Raw genomic sequence first — 17745 nt, 5'->3', positions numbered from 1 at the left:
AATTAAAAGCCAGGCCCATTATCCTTGTTCAAGGGACTGTCACAAACAAGTTATTAGGACTCTAATCAGCTGTGGTTTTCCGTGATACTTCACTAAGCTGACTACCTGGGCAGCATTCGAAATTTGCAGAGAAATAATGACTATTTCAATCCCAAGAGAACAAAGGAGGTGAAATAAGCTGGAGCAGAAGCAGCCACTTCTGCTATTTGCACACCACTCTTTTATACACAGAAGCTTTTTATGACAGATGGAAGGTTCTGCGACTGCCTGATTTGATGCACTCCACGGCATCATCTGAACTTCTGTCCCGGGCAGCCTGAGGCAGATTAGTTGCAACAATCTTTGAACTAAAGACACATTTCTCCTTGTTGGAAAAAACACAAACGATTCTGCTCAGTTTCCGAGTGTTTTTAGCTCTTCTTTGTGCTCTTCTCATGTTCCCATCTTATTCAGCTGTCACAAAACAAGCAGTGGTAGGAAATAGATGAGTTAGAGGTTCTCTCATTGATATCGGCCCTGATAAGAAAGTGGTTTGGAGCCAAAACATAAGAGACTCTTAAAAACTGAGAATAAACTGAGGGTTGATGGGGGGAGGGAGGGAGGGGAAAGTGGATGATGGACATTGAGGAGGGCACCTGTTGGGATGAGCACTGGGTGTGGTATGGAAACCAACTTGACAATAAATTTCATATTAAAAAAAAAGAAAGCACTTAGAAGAAATAAGACGTAGAAATGATCTAATTCCTTAAAGTATTATTATGAAATCACATTTTAGTATCTTTAATGTTCCCATTTTCATAAAACCTTCCCAGATTGTGGGTTAATATTAAAATCACCACTTCCCTAAAATGTTTGTCTAGTTATCTGTCATTTGCCCACTGTTTCACCTCCGGACTGAGAAATGTTACAAGCCCCCAAGCCATCAAACTAAACTCATTCATTATAAGGGATGAATGGACTGTGCAGTTCCACATGTTAACACACCTAACTCTAGTACCTTTCATGCTTATTTAATTTCCTATTTCTTACTGTGTCATAAATCTCTCCTCTTTAGGTACGCTGCTAATATCTCTTGCCTATTTTGGTGCAACCTCACTCTGACTCTCCTAGTCTTGCCTCTTCCCACTGTTTTTGCCCCATAGCAAAGGTGATCATTTAAAAATGCAGATCAAGGGGCGCCTGGGTGGCTCGGTCGGTTAAGCGTCCGACTTCGGCTCAGGTCATGATCTCACAGTCCGTGAGTTCGAGCCCCGCGTTGGGCTCTGTGCTGACCGCTCAGAGCCTGGAGCCTGTTTCAGATTCTGTGTCTCCCTCTCTCTCTGCCCCTCCCCTGTTCATGCTCCGTCTCTCTGTCTCAAAAATAAATAAACATTAAAAAAAATTAAAAAAAAAATATGCAGCTCAAAGCGCAAAACATCAAATGGCTTCCCACTTCTTAACGTGCAACACAAAATGTGCACAATACGGTCCCTGGTTTTCCGTCTTCATTCTTCCACTCTACTGTGTACAGTTCTCTGAAATCACTCTCTCTTTTGTTTCTCATGTGCTGCTCCCTCACGTATGGGATCTCATAATGCTTGTTTAAGGTCACACATCATACCTCTTATCATGCTGTATCATACTTGTGTGAAAGGTGTAGGGTTAAAGAACACAGGCATTGCAGGTAAACTTCCTGAGTTGGATCTTGGATTTTGTTAGTAACTATGTGAACTTGGGCAAGTTGCTGAAGCTCCTGAAACTCTTTTTCCTCATCTGTAAATTGAGTTCAATGATAAATGCACCTCAGTGTGTTGTTCCCAGGATTACGTGAAATAATTCACATTTAGTACTTAACACAGGGGATAGCATGTAGTATATTCTTAACAAATGTTGGCAATTTTCACTGATATTAATACTGTTACCACTACCACCATCACTAGGCTGGACTGGTGTCTGAACTGACTTGTAGCCTTCCTAGACCTTACATACTTCCCAGGACTCAGTAAGCATTCCGTATAGACTTACTGGAAAAACTGACATGAATTCTTAATGTGTGCCAAAGGTCTTATATGTACACTCCTAAAAGATTCATTTCTTTATATTCTGCATTTGTTCCATGTATTGTATGTGTTGTATGCCATCTATGTGTTTGTTCAGGAAGTAATCAGTGATAAAATATATTTGATGAAGTAATAAATGCATTATAAGGACAATAAATACTGGTAAAAATACAATCAGATTTCCTTCCTTGTGGCTTATAAATGGCATATGACTTTTCTTTCTTCAACAATGGCTTGTACTTCCCGTTCTCTGGGTTCAATCACTGTTCACACCAGATCTTCTGATTAACAACTCTGGCTGAGTTTTGGTAATATTTGGAAAATATATATCATAATATTTTGATTAATTATTCTTATATTAATTCATTAACTAGTAATTATTCCCTCATCACAATTGTCCAGTTATCATTTGCCAATATTTTCTGGGTTCTGAAGAAAACATTTGAAACCCTAACAAAATCCGTTTTCACTGTCAACATGACATGTTATATATTCTTCCTCTCTATTGCACTTTGTAAGTGATAAACCTATTCCTTGAGACATTTCCTTTAAAAAGTCAATCCTCTGACCATCTTTCTCCTATTGTCATTACTAAAGTATACTCATGCTCCATAGTATGGCTGCCTGGCTTCCAATGTGGGTCCCTTGTCAAGATCTCAGATTGTAAGCGCTGTGACCCTCTTACCTCTCTGGTTTGGGAGAGCACGGTGTGGGCCACACAACAGTGCTCCGTCCTTCCTTTTTCCCTTCAATGAATGCATGAATAAACAAGTGTCGGCATCTGATTCTTTTCAAGTCCTAAATATCTGTGTCTATTCTAACCCATACTCTTGGTTTTTGAGGCCAGGAAAGAAAACTTCCTGTCCTTGATTTCAAGGGGATTCTGTTTCTGCTGCTCTTGAGTGACTTTCTACAAGCTACCAAAGGAGGATTCTAAAAATAAGCTCTAATAGGGCCCAGTGTTTTGTGTATTCTATTTCTCACAGTTCAGAGGAGTTAACTCTTGTAGTTTTCACACCCCTCTTTCATCCTATCATGACTCATTACTGTGATTTTTTTTCTAGTTTTGTTGACATATAATTGGCATATAACATTCTGCAAGTTGAAGGTGTACAACATGTTCATTTATACATTTATATGTGACAAAATGATTACCACCATACGGTTAGCTAACACCTGCACTGCCCCACAAAATTACCATTTCTTTTTTTCCAAAATGTTTATTTCTTTACTTTTGAGAGAGAGAGAGCACACGTGAGCAAGTGCAAGTAGGGGAGGGGCAGAGAGAGAGAGAGAGAGAGACAGAGAGACAGAGAGAGAGGATGAGAGAATCCTAAGCAGGCTCCACGCTGTCAGCACACAGACTGATGTGGGGCTGGAACCCATGAACTGTGAGATCCATCACCTGAGCCGAAATTAAGAGTCGGATGCTTAACCCACTGAGCCACCCAGGTGCCCCACCATTTCTTTTTTTGTGGTGAGAACATTTAAAACTTCACATCTAACTATAATGTTTGAAATAGTTCTTGCAAGGTCTCCCCTATTTTAGTAGGCATGATCTAGCTATTTAAAAATTTTTTAATGTTTATTTATTTTTGAGAGAGAGAGAATGCTAGTAGGGGAGGGGCAGAAGACACAGTGTGAGCAGGGGAGGGGCAGAGAGGCAGAGACAGACTCAAGCAGGCTCCAGGTCCTAAGCTGTCAGCACAGAGTTGGACGCGGGACTCAAACCCACGAACCCCGAGATCATGACCTGAGCTGAAGTCGGACACTTAACCAAATGAGCCACCCGGGCGCCCCTGCTCTAGTTATTTTACTTACTTACTTACTTACTTACTTACTTATTTATTTAGTATTTAATATTTTTTAACATTTTTATTCATTTTTTGAGAGAGAGAGAGAGAGAGAGAGAGAGAGAGAGAGAGAGTATGAGTGGGGAGAGAGACAGAGAGAGAAGGAGACACAAAATCCGAAGCAGGCTCCAGTTCTGAGCTGTCAGCACAGAGCCGGACGCAAGGCTTGAACCCATGAACTGTGAGATCATGAGCCGAAGTCGGACACTTAACTGACTGAGCCACCCAGGCACCCCCTCAGTGATGTATTTTAAGCAGAAGAGTAACATGAGTAGATTTCTAATCTGGAAAAGATTAATCTGAAAAACGAGACAAAACAAAGGTACTGCCTTGGAAGCGGGTGTGGAAAATAGAGGAATGACAAGACTGGATGGAAAGACCAGGAGCTTTGCTGCAGCAATCCACATGTGGGGAGGGGGTTCATGGGGGTGGGAAAGGGGATCCAACGAAAGGCAATGCAAATAAGGATGGAACAGAATGGGCGAATTCAGGAAATAGTGCTCAATTTTTGATCTAGTTATTTTAAAACAGATGCATTTCATATTTCTAACTCTGCAATGGGAAGGTGGATTCACTATCAGAAACACAGATTAAGATAGAAGAAACTCAGTGTGCACCAATGCCAGGTCTTGCGGTAGATGCTTTCACATACATTGCTCATTGATTCCTTCTGCTATCTTTTTCAGAAAGAAATTATTATTCCCACTTCACCAATAAGTCTCTGAGAGACCAGGTGATGTAATCACAGTCACACAGTAAATAAGTATAGGATTCAAAACCAGTTTTTTTGGATTCAAAGTCCAGGGCTCTTTCCATGTTACCAAAATCACATCACGTGGATTACTGCATTTAGAAAGTTCCAGCTCCCCACATCCATAATTCAACAATCACGATCTTGGTAGCAACATTTATACTTTAAATGCATTGTGTTGGTAGAGATTAATTTAGCCAGCCCACACTACTTACTATGAATGTAGACCCCATCATACAAAAATGCATTCACGATTAAAAAGGATCTAGATTTGAAGCACACTAAGGAAATACACCGATTGTAAAGCAATCAAGTAGCAAAAATAAATTGAAGGGAGATGGCAGTTCTTCTCTACTACAGATTCGTACTTTTCTACATAAAACGCACTGTTCTGTGTAAAGCTGTTCCTTCCCGCGGTGATCTCATTTATTCTGGCTTCTAATTACTTTTAACTACTGAGCACAGAGCACTACTGTGAAAAGTCTATTGACAACCAGGATGAAGCACCTGAATGAAGCAACTAATCGTTTAACGTGGTTTCTTTCCCCTGCTCCCTTTTATTACCTTGCACTGAGGAAGAATTGTACACCTGAGGGCTAATGCAGTACGTTAAACACTGAGCAATCCCCAGTTGGCTGCTACAGTTCCACCCAGGCAGCCTCTGAAAAATTAATATGGAAAGGCCCCCTGCTAACCTATGAATCTTTCCCACTTTGGTCACCCTTAGCAAAGTGTTTGTGACAAATGAAAAGCTTGAGAAAACTGCCACAAGTCAACAGGGGTTTCCAAAACCTAACACCTATGTCCTTGTTCCCCTGAAGAGAGAAGGCGTTTTTTGAAATGAAACACATAAATACATTTACGTCAAAAAAGGGCAAACCGATTTTTGTTTTCAATACTACAGGATTCACTCATCATATATATGCATGTATAATACTACACATTTACACTCTCCCTTTAAGAAAATGTAAATGGCAGTCCGATAATAGCTCTAATCCAAAAGCCAGTAATCTTTCAGGCAAATTTCCAGTGTGTTTTATAGGGATACCCTCTGGGTGTCTATCGATGCTTTCAAAATTACTGTATGACTCTGGTCAAACAGAGAGGACCGATGAAATCTTCCCATGACCATACTGGGCTCCTGTGTGTCATAGTCTGAGAGCTGAAAGACAAGGGGTTAATTTGAAAAGAAGGCAAAGAGACGGCAGGCAGAGGGGTGCATGGTGGAAAACAACCGAACAGAATGCAGAAGTGATGGGCAACAGCTAGAGCGAGATCCTGGCAGCAGCAGCACAGCCAAATTGAATACTCCACGAACTCCATATATCTTAAGGCAAAAAAGCAATCAAGTCTAAGGGGCACATTTTCAGCGCTGCACAGGGAATTAGCCATGAAAGTCCCATTAAAGATAATGGGACTTTCTACTGCAACTTTCAATACATTTTCTCAAAGTTCTCAGCATGTATCTTTAAGCCTAGGCTTAAAAATCAACTGCCAGGCAAAATAGTCCATATCCTTCATACCTTTCTAGTCAAGCCTGTTAAGGTGTGTTTTTCTTTGATGTGGTTTTTCACCGCCGAGGTTAGTACAGAGGCAATTGTGGGGATGGGGAATGAGCGCTTAGGCACGTAAGGTTGTATTTGCTATGCTAAAAATGTGTATGAATATGAAACATCTGTGTGTAAGTTACGACCTTAATTACCATAGCCACCAGGGTTGAATCTGCTTTTCTGCATTTTAGATTTTCAGCCCAGACTCTTTCACCTATTTATCTCATTTCTGTTTTGTTTTGGGGATTTGACTGAATACGTCAGGTACCTTTCCCAGCTGCCCAAAGTTCTTCAATGCTACCTCCCTATTCCCATCTTCTCTACTTTGCTATCTGCCTTTTGTCCCGATTCCAGAGATTCTTTGAGGACATCAACACTTCAGGGTGTGGTGTTCAGCTTGTGATTTTCAGCTCTCTCCCCAATTTTTTGACACTGTACCATAACTGTTTCCTCTTTGATCTGTTTACCCAGGACACTGAATAGAGCTTTGTTTCAGTATTTTTCATACCTTTCTAGTAGATACTTCAGTGTTTTGTTCTGAGGCTCCTCCTATGTTGCTCCTCTGATTCGGGGCTCACAGAGGATGGGGAGGTGGACAACTAGGGAATATTAACACTCCAGATGTGTTCCCAAGTGATCATTTCTCATTGTTTGTGATTGGCGACTGATTACTCTTTTCTCATACCTCTGTGCTTTTTCCTAGAATACCCATCCCCTGTTCCTAATACCTGAAGCATATTCCCAGAAAATTCTTAGTAATGTTTTAGACCTAACTCAACTATATCTATGTGAAGCCTTCTCTGATGTGATTTCCTTCTCCAATCTTCCTGTACTCACGAATCACCCTACCTGTTTTTCCATAGCCTCTTTGCCATCTGTGTGTGTATGTATATACCCATTTGCATTATACCTGTTTTTTATTTAAAAAAATTTTTTTTTTATTTTAGAGAGAAAGAGCATGTGAGCAGGGGAGGGGGCAGATGGACAGAAAGAGAGATTATCTCAAGCAGGACTCGATCTCATGACCCTGAGATCATGACCTGAGCCAAAATCAAGAGTCAGATGCTTAACCAACTGAGTCACCCAGGCACCTCTATGTTGTATTTCTTTACACACACACACACACACACACCCCTTTAGTTCTTGCTAACTACAAATCTGTCAAAGAACATCCCCATATAAGATACCATGGACATCTAAAACTCAACACATAACAGTCCTTCTCCATAATCCCCTAAAAAAAAAATATGTATATTTTCCCCATGGCAGCCCCCTCCACACTACTTCCCACACTGGATGGCTCCAATCATCAAGATCTCCCCCCGCCGCCCCCCAGCTCTATTTCTCACCGAACTTCTAGTTTTGCTATTTCCATTTCATACCATTCACATCTACCCTTTCCCTTCCACCCTCTGTGTTAATACCTTCATTTGGGGTCTCCTCATCTCTTCCTGTACATTGTGAAGTCCTAGGTGTCTCTCTACCTCCATTCTCATTCTATCACAGATCATGAGAGCCATCTTAAAAAAAATACATCTAATCAGATTCTTCTTTTTTTAAGTTCAGTTTTATTTATTTTGAGAGAGAGAGAGAAAGAGAGCAATCGGGGTAGGGGCAGAGAGAGAGGGAGACAGAATCCTAAGCAGGCTCCGCACTGTCAACGGAGATCTTGATGCAGGGCTTGAACTCACGAACCGTGAGATCATGACCTGAGCCAAAGTCAAGAGTCAGGCGCTTAACTGACTGAGCCACTCAGGCTGAAAACCCTTCACTGGCTGCGTGGGGTCCCCAGGAGGGAGTCCCAAATCCTTAACTTAGCAGTTAGAGCCTTCCATTCTCCAATGCCCATCTCTCTTCTGACCTCATCTCTCTGCCACGCTTCCCTCTCTCTTCATTGCCAGGAAGCAGGGAACTCTTTATGGTGACTGTCTCCAGGTAGGGTGCTATTTCACACCTCAGTGTTGTATTTTCATCTGACTGCATTCCACAGAACCATTCTTCATTTCCATCACCTGCCAACCACTATTCATGCTTCAAAACCTAAAACAGGTGTTACATACACCCTTCCTGCTTAACAGGATTGCAATCTAACACCTCTGTCTTCTTCCAGACTATGTCAAATGACCTACTACCAACTTAAGATTAGCATCATAAAGGCAGAAATTGCTACTTCCTTCTGTCAACCTTTCTCCATGTCACCTGCTCTTCTGCTCTAGGTTCATATAGAAGAGACACCCATATTTCTTCCCTCCTCTGGAGGGATAGAAAATTTGGCTTATGACATTTATGAGAGTGGTTAGAAAATCACTAACCATGAAGCCTTCAGGAACACATCCCAGAAAGTGGCATTTGATTTTGCTTTTAATAGAATTTTGCAGGTGTAGGAAAAAACAATAACTTCATTTTATTAAAATAAAATTTGAAGAATCCTGCCCTTTTGATGTTTTTATAGTAGATTCTGTATTTATCATTTTTTTTTTAATTTTTTTTTCAACGTTTTTTATTTATTTTTGGGACAGAGAGAGACAGAGCATGAACGGGGGAGGGGCAGAGAGAGAGGGAGACACAGAATCGGAAGCAGGCTCCAGGCTCTGAGCTGTCAGCACAGAGCCTGACGCGGGGCTCGAACTCACGGACCGCGAGATCGTGACCTGGCTGAAGTCGGACGCTTAACCGACTGCGCCACCCAGGCGCCCCTGTATTTATCATTTTTAAATAGCTACATACAAATACAATTTTGTAACACAAATATATAAATTTTAATAATATGGTCAATTAGTGAAACTGGGTTTGGCAAATACTAATGAAATGTAACTAATAATTATGTATTCAGAGTATTTTTATTGGGATGCCTAGCTGGCTCAGTTGGTACAGCATGTGACTCTTGATCTTGGGGTTGTGAGTTCAAGCCCCGTGTTTGGTGTAGAGCTTATTATTAAAAATAATTTTTAGAAACTACTCTTCTAGATTATTTTTTATTAAGATATGTTTAATGTATTGTGATTACTGAGACTTTTCCAATTTTAATGATGAAAGGCAATCATACATAAGCTCTCGCTTTTTTATGTACTGAAAGTAAGGCTTGTCTGGTCAACATCATGTGATAACTGGAGGTCAGAACTAGAAACCACTGCAATAACTCACTCTCATAATTACTGTCTTCTTCTTTCAGAGTAATCTAATTTGAAGAAAACAATGGACATTTTAAAATTACAGAATAATTTAATATTATCTATTGTTCATAGATAGTGAAAGAAAAGTAAAAGAATGAAACTTCTATCATGTTTGAAATGTTTGATTTCTCATAGTTTTAAGAAAAAATACCTATATTATTTACCTGGTTTTAAAAATTAGGGTGAATTGTGGAGTTTTATTTGCCTATTTTACAATTCCACATACTTTGAAATTCTCGATTTGCTTCCCCTCCCCAAGTTTTACTGAGGTATAATTGAAAATTAAAAATTAATTAAAAATTAAGGTATATAGTTTGATTTTATATATTTATATACACACATTTTGAAGTATTCATCACAATCAAGTTGATTAACCTATCTATCAACCCCCACAGTTAAACATTTTCTTTTTCTTTCTTTCTTTCCTTTCTCTTCCTTCTTCTCTTTTTTTGGTGGTGAAATCACTTAAGATCTACCCTCCTGGCAAATGTCCAAGTATACAAACAGTATTGTTAACTACAGTCACACTGTTGCATATTAGATCTCCAGAACTCACTAAAACTTAGTATAATTGAAACTTTGTATCACTTGACCAATGTCTCCCCATTTTCTCTTCCTGCCAGCCCATGGTAACCATCGTTCTATTCTCTGCCCTTAGAAGTTTGGCAGAGTTATTAAGATTTATACTTCTATCCTATCATGAGTAGGATATACTTTGTCTTTCTCCCAGAACCCTATTATAATAGAATTTTATTTTTTCTCTTCTAAGGATTATAGCACAATTTTAAATTTTCACATTTGTTTTTGTTTCATTGTTTTGATTCATTGATTTTATTAGAGTTCAAACAAATGAGAACAGTTGCATCGATATAATCAAATTATATCAAAGAATAATAACCATATTATTATTAGAAAATAATGTCAAATAAAAATAATCATAACTGCAGCAAAATTTAATGGCAATTTTAAATGTCATTTCTGTCCTTGCTACTACTGCCCTTATATAAAAGTAGTGTTTTAGACTCACATGCTTCAGATTCTTACAGAACATAATTTTAGAATTTTCTGTTGGGAAAGTATGGTATTCTGAGATCATGAGCTAGCAGAAATGTTTCTTGTGTTCTATGTAGCCGTCTTTCTGGAGATTTGAAAATCAAGTATTCCCACTAATCTTGTTATTCAATGAACAAAAGATAAAGGGATATATTTGAAACCTTCATTTGCTTAGTATGGTAATTTATTTTTTCTGTCTCATACATAGAATCTAACTTACATATGGAAATCCCCAGAGTAAATCTACTCCTCTTACTTGATGTTTTTAAGTGCGCAACGGAAAACGATGTAGCTTTATCATCCGCCCTATTAGGACTCTGATTACCTATGTCAGGTTACCTTGAATGATCCACTTTTATAAGATTCTGCCTTCCTCTAGCTGGGCCTATTTGTCAATTTGTCCTTTAATGTCATGGTTATGACAGAATAAAATAGTGCTAACACAGTCCTTCAAAGTTCGAACAAAAGTGGTTTCTAAAATTGCTAATTGATAGTTACCTGAAGAAGTTTTTTTTTAATTGTTTATATGAACCAAGAGTCATTACATGTTCGTCTACATTTTTTAAAAAAACTGTTCCATTACCCAGACTAGTAATACATAGTTGTCTTCAGTGCTTTTATTTTTTTTATCTCCTGGCTTTCCTTTTTTTTTTTTTTTTTTTTTTAAGTAGGGTCCATGACCAGTGTGGAGCCCAATGTGGAACCTGGACTGAGCTCAAGAGTGGGATGCTTAACCTCCTGAACCACCCAGGTGCCCCCTGGCTTTCATTTCCCTAACAAATGTTTATAATCATACTTTGGGTCCTATACCATGGTCACATTATAGATTATATAAGTGCTTGTCAGGGAAGGGGAAGAGAGAGAGGGCTGACTTTGAAGATTCAAACACCATTGGTATTACCGTCAAATGTGAAAATATGTCTTGATTTCCAAATAACCAACTAAGGAACACATCTTGGGAATAAACCCCTCTTAAGTTAGAAGATTCAAATACATATGGTGTTTTATTTCCTAAAACTTTATATATGTTAAAACTAATTTCTACAATGTACTAAAAAAAAAAGAAATTTACCACCATAATACATAGATGGTAGCCAGCTTGATGTTTTTCAATATGTTTTTAAATAACAAAAACAGGTGGGCCTTTGCCACAGACTATTTCCTTCTTATACCTATGCAGGGTTCTAACCAGAACACAAGACATTGACTGATGCTGGGTGCCAGTGAATCTCTGATGCATTGAGCCCCTCTTGGTCGTGCTGCTCACAGCCTCCAATCAATGAGTGAACCCGAGGTTTGTTACTTAAAAATGCAAGCCCTTCGGGAGCCCAAGTAGCTCAGTTGGTTAAGTGTCTGACTCCTGGTTTCAGCTCAGGTCATGATCTCATGGTTTAGGTGTTCAAGCTCCGTGGCAGGCTCTGTGCTGACAGCATGGAGCCTGCTTGGGATTCTCCCTCTCTCTCCCTCTCCTTCTACCCCTCCCCCACTTGCATGCACACTCTGTCTCTCAAAATAAAAAAAAAAAAAAAAATTAAAGAAATCTTTAAAAAAAAATGCAAGGTTTTGTTTCCTGTAAGAGACTCATCCTCACAACAAAGCATGAAGATAAAACGTAATTTATGTGTACAGATCTCCAAGGTTTGGGCTCAAAGGGGAGTTAGACATGAGGCCTGTGCTCAAATCACGCACTTTCCTGCAGGGCCATACCAGGGTTCTGACACCACTGAAAACCAATTATTAAAAAATACTGAGACTAAGCGGACAAAAACTCTTTGGAACAAGTCCTTAGAGGGAAAAACTGTGATCCCAGATTTCCTGCCCTCATTAGAAATTTCTTTGACAAATCGTTTCAGGTAGCCTCTGGAAATTTCCACCCACTTGTTCCCACCGGCAAGGCAAGCAGAAGCTAATGTAGTGGGAAGAAAATGACACCTTTGTTTTTGGACACAGTAAGACTCATGATTCAGGTTTTATAACATTTGCAGCACACTGATTTATACTGGTTCAAGAAAAACCGTTGGCTGTTAAGTGGGGGCTGTGGGGGGGGATAAAGAACCACAACAAAATGAAACATTGCATTTAATGGAAGGATGCTGCAGTAAGAAATAGAGGGGAAATTCAGGTCCCCTGTAGCATGTTTTTGGATTGCCTGCAACAGCTGACTGGTATGAGTACAGAAGAGGACATTAAAAGTCATAGGGCCGATTCAATACTGTAAAAATGTTCAATGTGGCAAAAAACAATTTGCCTATAAAGTAGATATATACACAGTCTTTGTTTGAATCTTTGTAGAAAAGGAAGTTCAAAAAATACTCAATTCACATGTTTGTATTTGTTAATCAAAGAAGTATAAACTGAGGCACTACTGAAATATCATTGCATATCTAGCAGAGAAGCACAGTAGATAACTGGATTCGATCTCTCCCAAGACCAGGAAGAGGTCAAAGTGCCACACAACTATCTAACCTTCTGGCTGTGTTATACACAAGCACGATCCTTTTGAGAACTTAAACAATAATATACTGACCACATAGGTTTAAACTTGCCACAGTAATTCCATCCGGAGGATATTTTTGTGTTCTTTTAACGTACTGGGAGATCAAATTGAAATCTGAACAGCTACATAATGAAAGAAGCCTCCCTGTAGGCATTATGCACAATAGACGAGAAGATAAACCACTCACCTAATCGTTTAGTAAACTCTGGGAGAGCAACTGGCTGGACTAACTATGTAACAAATAAAAGTGATAATGAAAAAGTCTATGCATACGTTTTGAAGACACAGATACAGTTGTTATGAGCATAAAGCAGATTGTTAAGCTGTATGGACCAATACAGCTATGTTCCAATTGTGTGCCGTTAGATGGAAGTTGCAACGGATGAATGCAAAGTGAAAATGAAAAAAGGCTGATCAGGATAGGAAATTATAAAACATTTTCACTTATGAAACTACCTTTTAACATCAGTCGATATTGATTAAAAGGCAAACACCTGCTTTTAAGAAGAGACAGTCCTATTCTTCTCTCACCATTCAGCAGCAATGAAGAGAACTGACATGAGTGAATAGTTAAGAGTGTGGGCAGGGAAGTTCATCAGTAGAATTGTAATACACACAAAGGATTACCCTAGCGAAAAGAATTTAATAAAAACAAAGCCAGGCTAAACGCTATGAGAAGATTTTAATAATTCATTCTGAATTCTCTTCCCGCTAATCTCGCATTCACTGTTGAATGCAGCTCTGCCATCCGATTCAGGTTGGCATTAAAACATCTAGACACTAATGCTAATTAAATCTGCCTTTTTGTTCTGAAAACCTACATTCTTCTCTTTAATATCAAACATATGCAGTACAATTCAAGTATAATTCAATACTCTAAAAAGACTTTAGATTCTTTTACTATTTGGTAAATAAAATCAGGAAACTGACTATCTGATGTGGATACCATCTTGCTGTGCATTTCTCATCTCGATTTTATTTTATTTTTTTTTTTAATTTTTTTTTTCAACGTTTTTTATTTATTTTTGGGACAGAGAGAGACAGAGCATGAACGGGGGAGGGGCAGAGAGAGAGGGAGACACAGAATCGGAAACAGGCTCCAGGCTCCGAGCCATCAGCCCAGAGCCTGACGCGGGGCTCGAACTCACGGACTGCGAGATCGTGACCTGGCTGAAGTCGGACGCTTAACCGACTGCGCCACCCAGGCGCCCCTCTCATCTCGATTTTAGAAGTCAGTGATAAAAAAATAGTTGGTGCAACATTTATTCTGCTTCACATTGTGGACTTCTCCTGTTTGTCAGAACCTGAAGGTAAACCTCCATGTTTAATGTTGAGTGCAGGTGTGGATGTGCTTGGGTTTCTCTCTAGCCATTTGAATTATAATACTAAAGAATTAATTTAAGAACAGTCTTTATGTGAGATTTCCAAATCTAATATAAATTAGTACATTTTATTGTCATGAAAAGTGTAAGCATAGCCTTCATTGAAAGATTAAAAGATAATGTTAAACTCCCATTGTATTCTGCATAATAGGAAAATAAAGCTGTACCATTTTCAAATAGTTTCAACTTTAAATCAGCATTTGCCATGGGGTATTTTTGCCTACACCTCAGGAAATGACTCTGAAATGAACTAACTAAAGCTACATTTATTTTGAATAGTAGAAATGGAAAAAGTCAAACCACTTTGAAATTGCAGTGTTACTTGTGGTCCTAACACCCCAATCAATGAATATGATACTTATAAAACAGTTATGGGATATCAATCTATGTCTCCCATGTAACAATAGTCAAATTTTAAAACTGCTCACAGGATAGCAGAGAGAATAATTTGGACAACCTGGTCATAATTCTAGGATTAAGTGCAGAATTAACTGAATTAACTTTCAGTAAATTAATGAGGAGGTAACATAGGCTTGTAGTTTCAAAGTCTGAGGTGTCCCCTTTGGGGTCATAGTGTATCAAGTTCTCAAACAACTACGTATGACCTTGCACCAGGATAACATAAGAACATCAGTAACTAAGGTGGTGACGCTTTGTTGAGGCCACCATAGCCTCTGTGCAGTTTCTTGAACACATTATGCACACTCCCACATGAGCTCTCACATTTGCATTGTTGCTCCCTAGGAGCGAATGCTCTTTCTTGGAAATATTTGCATAAATCATTCTTTCATTCCATACAAATCTTTGATGAAATCCCTTGTTGGATGGGACTACTCATCCTTTCCATCCTGTCACACCTTCTACCTCTCTGACTCCTGTCTTTTTTCTATTTTTTCCATCTACCCCATTACATATTCGTTTGCTAATCATCAGTTTCCCCCCAACACAATGCACACTATTTGAGAGTAGAAACTTTAATTTTTCAATGCTAGATCCCCAGCAGCTAGAGCAGTGCTGGCACATAATTGGTGCTCAGTGCATATTTACCGCGTGAATGAATAATGAATACATAAATGAATGAATGAATAAATGGGAACAGAAGGAGTGAACATGAGTTGATCAGAAGGGAGAGATCACTTTGCTGCTAGTAAACAAATTATGAAGTAATATTTTATTCATTTGGTTGCAGATGATATTTTCAATTAAGCTTATTAAAGCTTGCAATAGAGCACAAAGTACACAGCCATTCAAATAAAGGAGGAAATTCTGTGTATTCTGTCAACCACAGAATATAATGCTCCTTTCAGAGGAAAAAGGTCTTGCCATACATCATAAGAAAGAATACACTGTGTAGGACTTGAAAACTAGAATTTCAGGTACACCAAACTGAAATGGAATTTCACAGATGAGAACCTGCTGTCTCAGATCATCTTTCTCCCACTTTCTACCCTTCACCTGGACCCATCAGAACCTAGTTCAACTATCACCTTCTCTGGAAAGGTCTACCCATCTCAAACATCTGTTTTCTTTCTGAATCTTAGTTTTTAGCTGTAACTTTCCTAGGCCATTTACATTTTCTTGCAATGTAGGTTTGTTATTTTTGTTATTTTTTCTTATGCTCTCTTATGATACCTTATTATTTTTTGTCATTGGCTGTTCATGCTGTATTTATGTTTCTAACATGAGCATCACCACTTTATGACATAACACTGCAGCCCTTTGCATACATAAAGTACCAGGTATATCTGACTAAACAATACCACCATCCTCAAAATCCAACTGGCCCAGTTCTAAGAAGAGGCTATGATGGGTGACAGGACACTATTTGCCCACTCAGATTACAATGAGGACCAAATTCTGCTTTATTTTTATTTTTACTACACGGTTTCGCCTCCTTGTGAAGATGGCGAGATGAGAGAGGAGGAGTACATGCTTATGGAGAAGGACTTGACATGGGGTCCTCCACCCACATTTTGCAGCTGATACAACTGTATGAGATCATCAACCCACCTTGGCTGCCCCAGACTGAGCACAGCTGCCTAAGACAAACTACTGGAACTGGACCCATGTAAAATCTTCCATTCCATTTTCAGGAACACATATTGTATGGGCTCCTGGACTTAATTTTGCCCAAAGTAGGAAGACAGTAGTAACCCCAAGGCATCGCCTATCTCACAACAACTGGGTACAGAAACCCAAACCACTGAAGAGTGGAATGTCCATCAACTGTAGTGAAAAAAGTTTTGGTTAGCTAGTGGCCCGCTCCTACCAGGCAAGTTCCTACAGTGAACAGAATTGGTGCACAACTTTGTACCTAAAGTATAAATCTCAGAATATAAACACAAGGGTGATGAGCATCTGGGCAGATATGATACAGTGATATAAATATGGGATTGCATTCATGTATATGAATAAACAGTCACTGAAAATATCACTAAAGCCAGAAAAAACTGTGTAACAATGACCTGATTTCCCAAATCTTACTCCAAATACATCTGAGTCCTTTGCATGTTTCCAGTTATAATTTCACGTAACCGAAATAGAAATAAGAACCTATGAACGAACTTCAGTATGAGAGCCGCAGGCAGGGCAGGGTGGTTCACGTACCTGTGCACGCCGCTGTTGCACATGATGATGTGGCAGGCCCCCAGCCTGTTGCACAGCTCCGAGGACACGGACAGCAGACCGACCCCGGAGGCGCTGCAAGCTGTGTTTGCGCAGGCGGCCGTGCGCTTGGATCTGATAAACGAGGCTACCAGTCGATAAAGTTCATCCAAAGCATTGAGAGGCCTCATTAGCTGCAGAAAAAAAAAAAGTCATGGGCATAAAGTCCAGCACATTTAGTAGGAAGAAATGCTTTTAGATGGCATATGATTCATAGTTGTTCTAACTTTTAACGAATAGTCTAAAATATTTTCATTGTGGCAGTAACAGAGTTGGAGACTACAAGTATTTATAATTTGTTTAAGAACAAATTGTTGAAGACAACAGCAGAAAACTTTTTTAAAAAGCAAGGTGTGTAAATGGCAAAGCATCAATAAATGCAATCATCTATTTTTACCTTATCTACATAGGCAGCTTTGGATGTGGAGTTAGGTGGTGAATTTGACTTGTCCAAGTAGAACGCCCTGTAAGAATCCAAACAATAAATGGTCATTTATTGTTAGAAAAATTAAAATGCATGAAGGTATGCAAGTTTCGCTGACGTCCTGTTAAAGACAAATGAATAAATAAATAAGTGTTGAAACTAGGATGGGCAGGATGGCAAAAAAAAGTCCATAATCTTCCATTCAGAAAAAATGACTGAAGCCACCACCACCAGCTCCATTACGTATCGTATGGCCTCAGAGAGATTACTTAATTTGTGTGTGCTTCCATTTCCTCTTCTGTAATTTAGGGATGACATTAGCTTCTACTTCACAAGCCTGCTTAGAAGATTAAATAAGT

The 17745-nt window shown here is 39.1% G+C and overlaps 1 protein-coding gene across 5 annotated transcripts in view; it reads right to left on the bottom strand.

Annotated features, from left to right (window-relative positions):
- The window catches only part of PREX2 (phosphatidylinositol-3,4,5-trisphosphate dependent Rac exchange factor 2), a 297237-nt gene that overhangs the window by 25721 nt on the left and 253771 nt on the right, over positions 1-17745 (bottom strand). For all 5 annotated transcript variants that reach the window (XR_009253713.1, XR_009253712.1, XR_009253711.1 and 2 more), the window contains 2 exons: positions 17360-17426; positions 16906-17096 (listed from right to left, as the gene is read on the bottom strand). Coding sequence is in view for 2 of the 5 variants with exons in the window: in XM_058699768.1 (XP_058555751.1) it covers positions 16906-17096; positions 17360-17426 (258 nt within the window). In the remaining 3 variants the exon portion in view is untranslated. The remainder of the gene's footprint in view (positions 1-16905; positions 17097-17359; positions 17427-17745) is intronic.

The sequence above is a fragment of the Neofelis nebulosa genome, chromosome 14, assembly GCF_028018385.1.
Source record: "Neofelis nebulosa isolate mNeoNeb1 chromosome 14, mNeoNeb1.pri, whole genome shotgun sequence".
In the NCBI taxonomy this organism is placed as follows: domain Eukaryota; kingdom Metazoa; phylum Chordata; class Mammalia; order Carnivora; family Felidae; genus Neofelis; species Neofelis nebulosa.
This window is presented reverse-complemented; position numbering and strand designations above follow the sequence as displayed.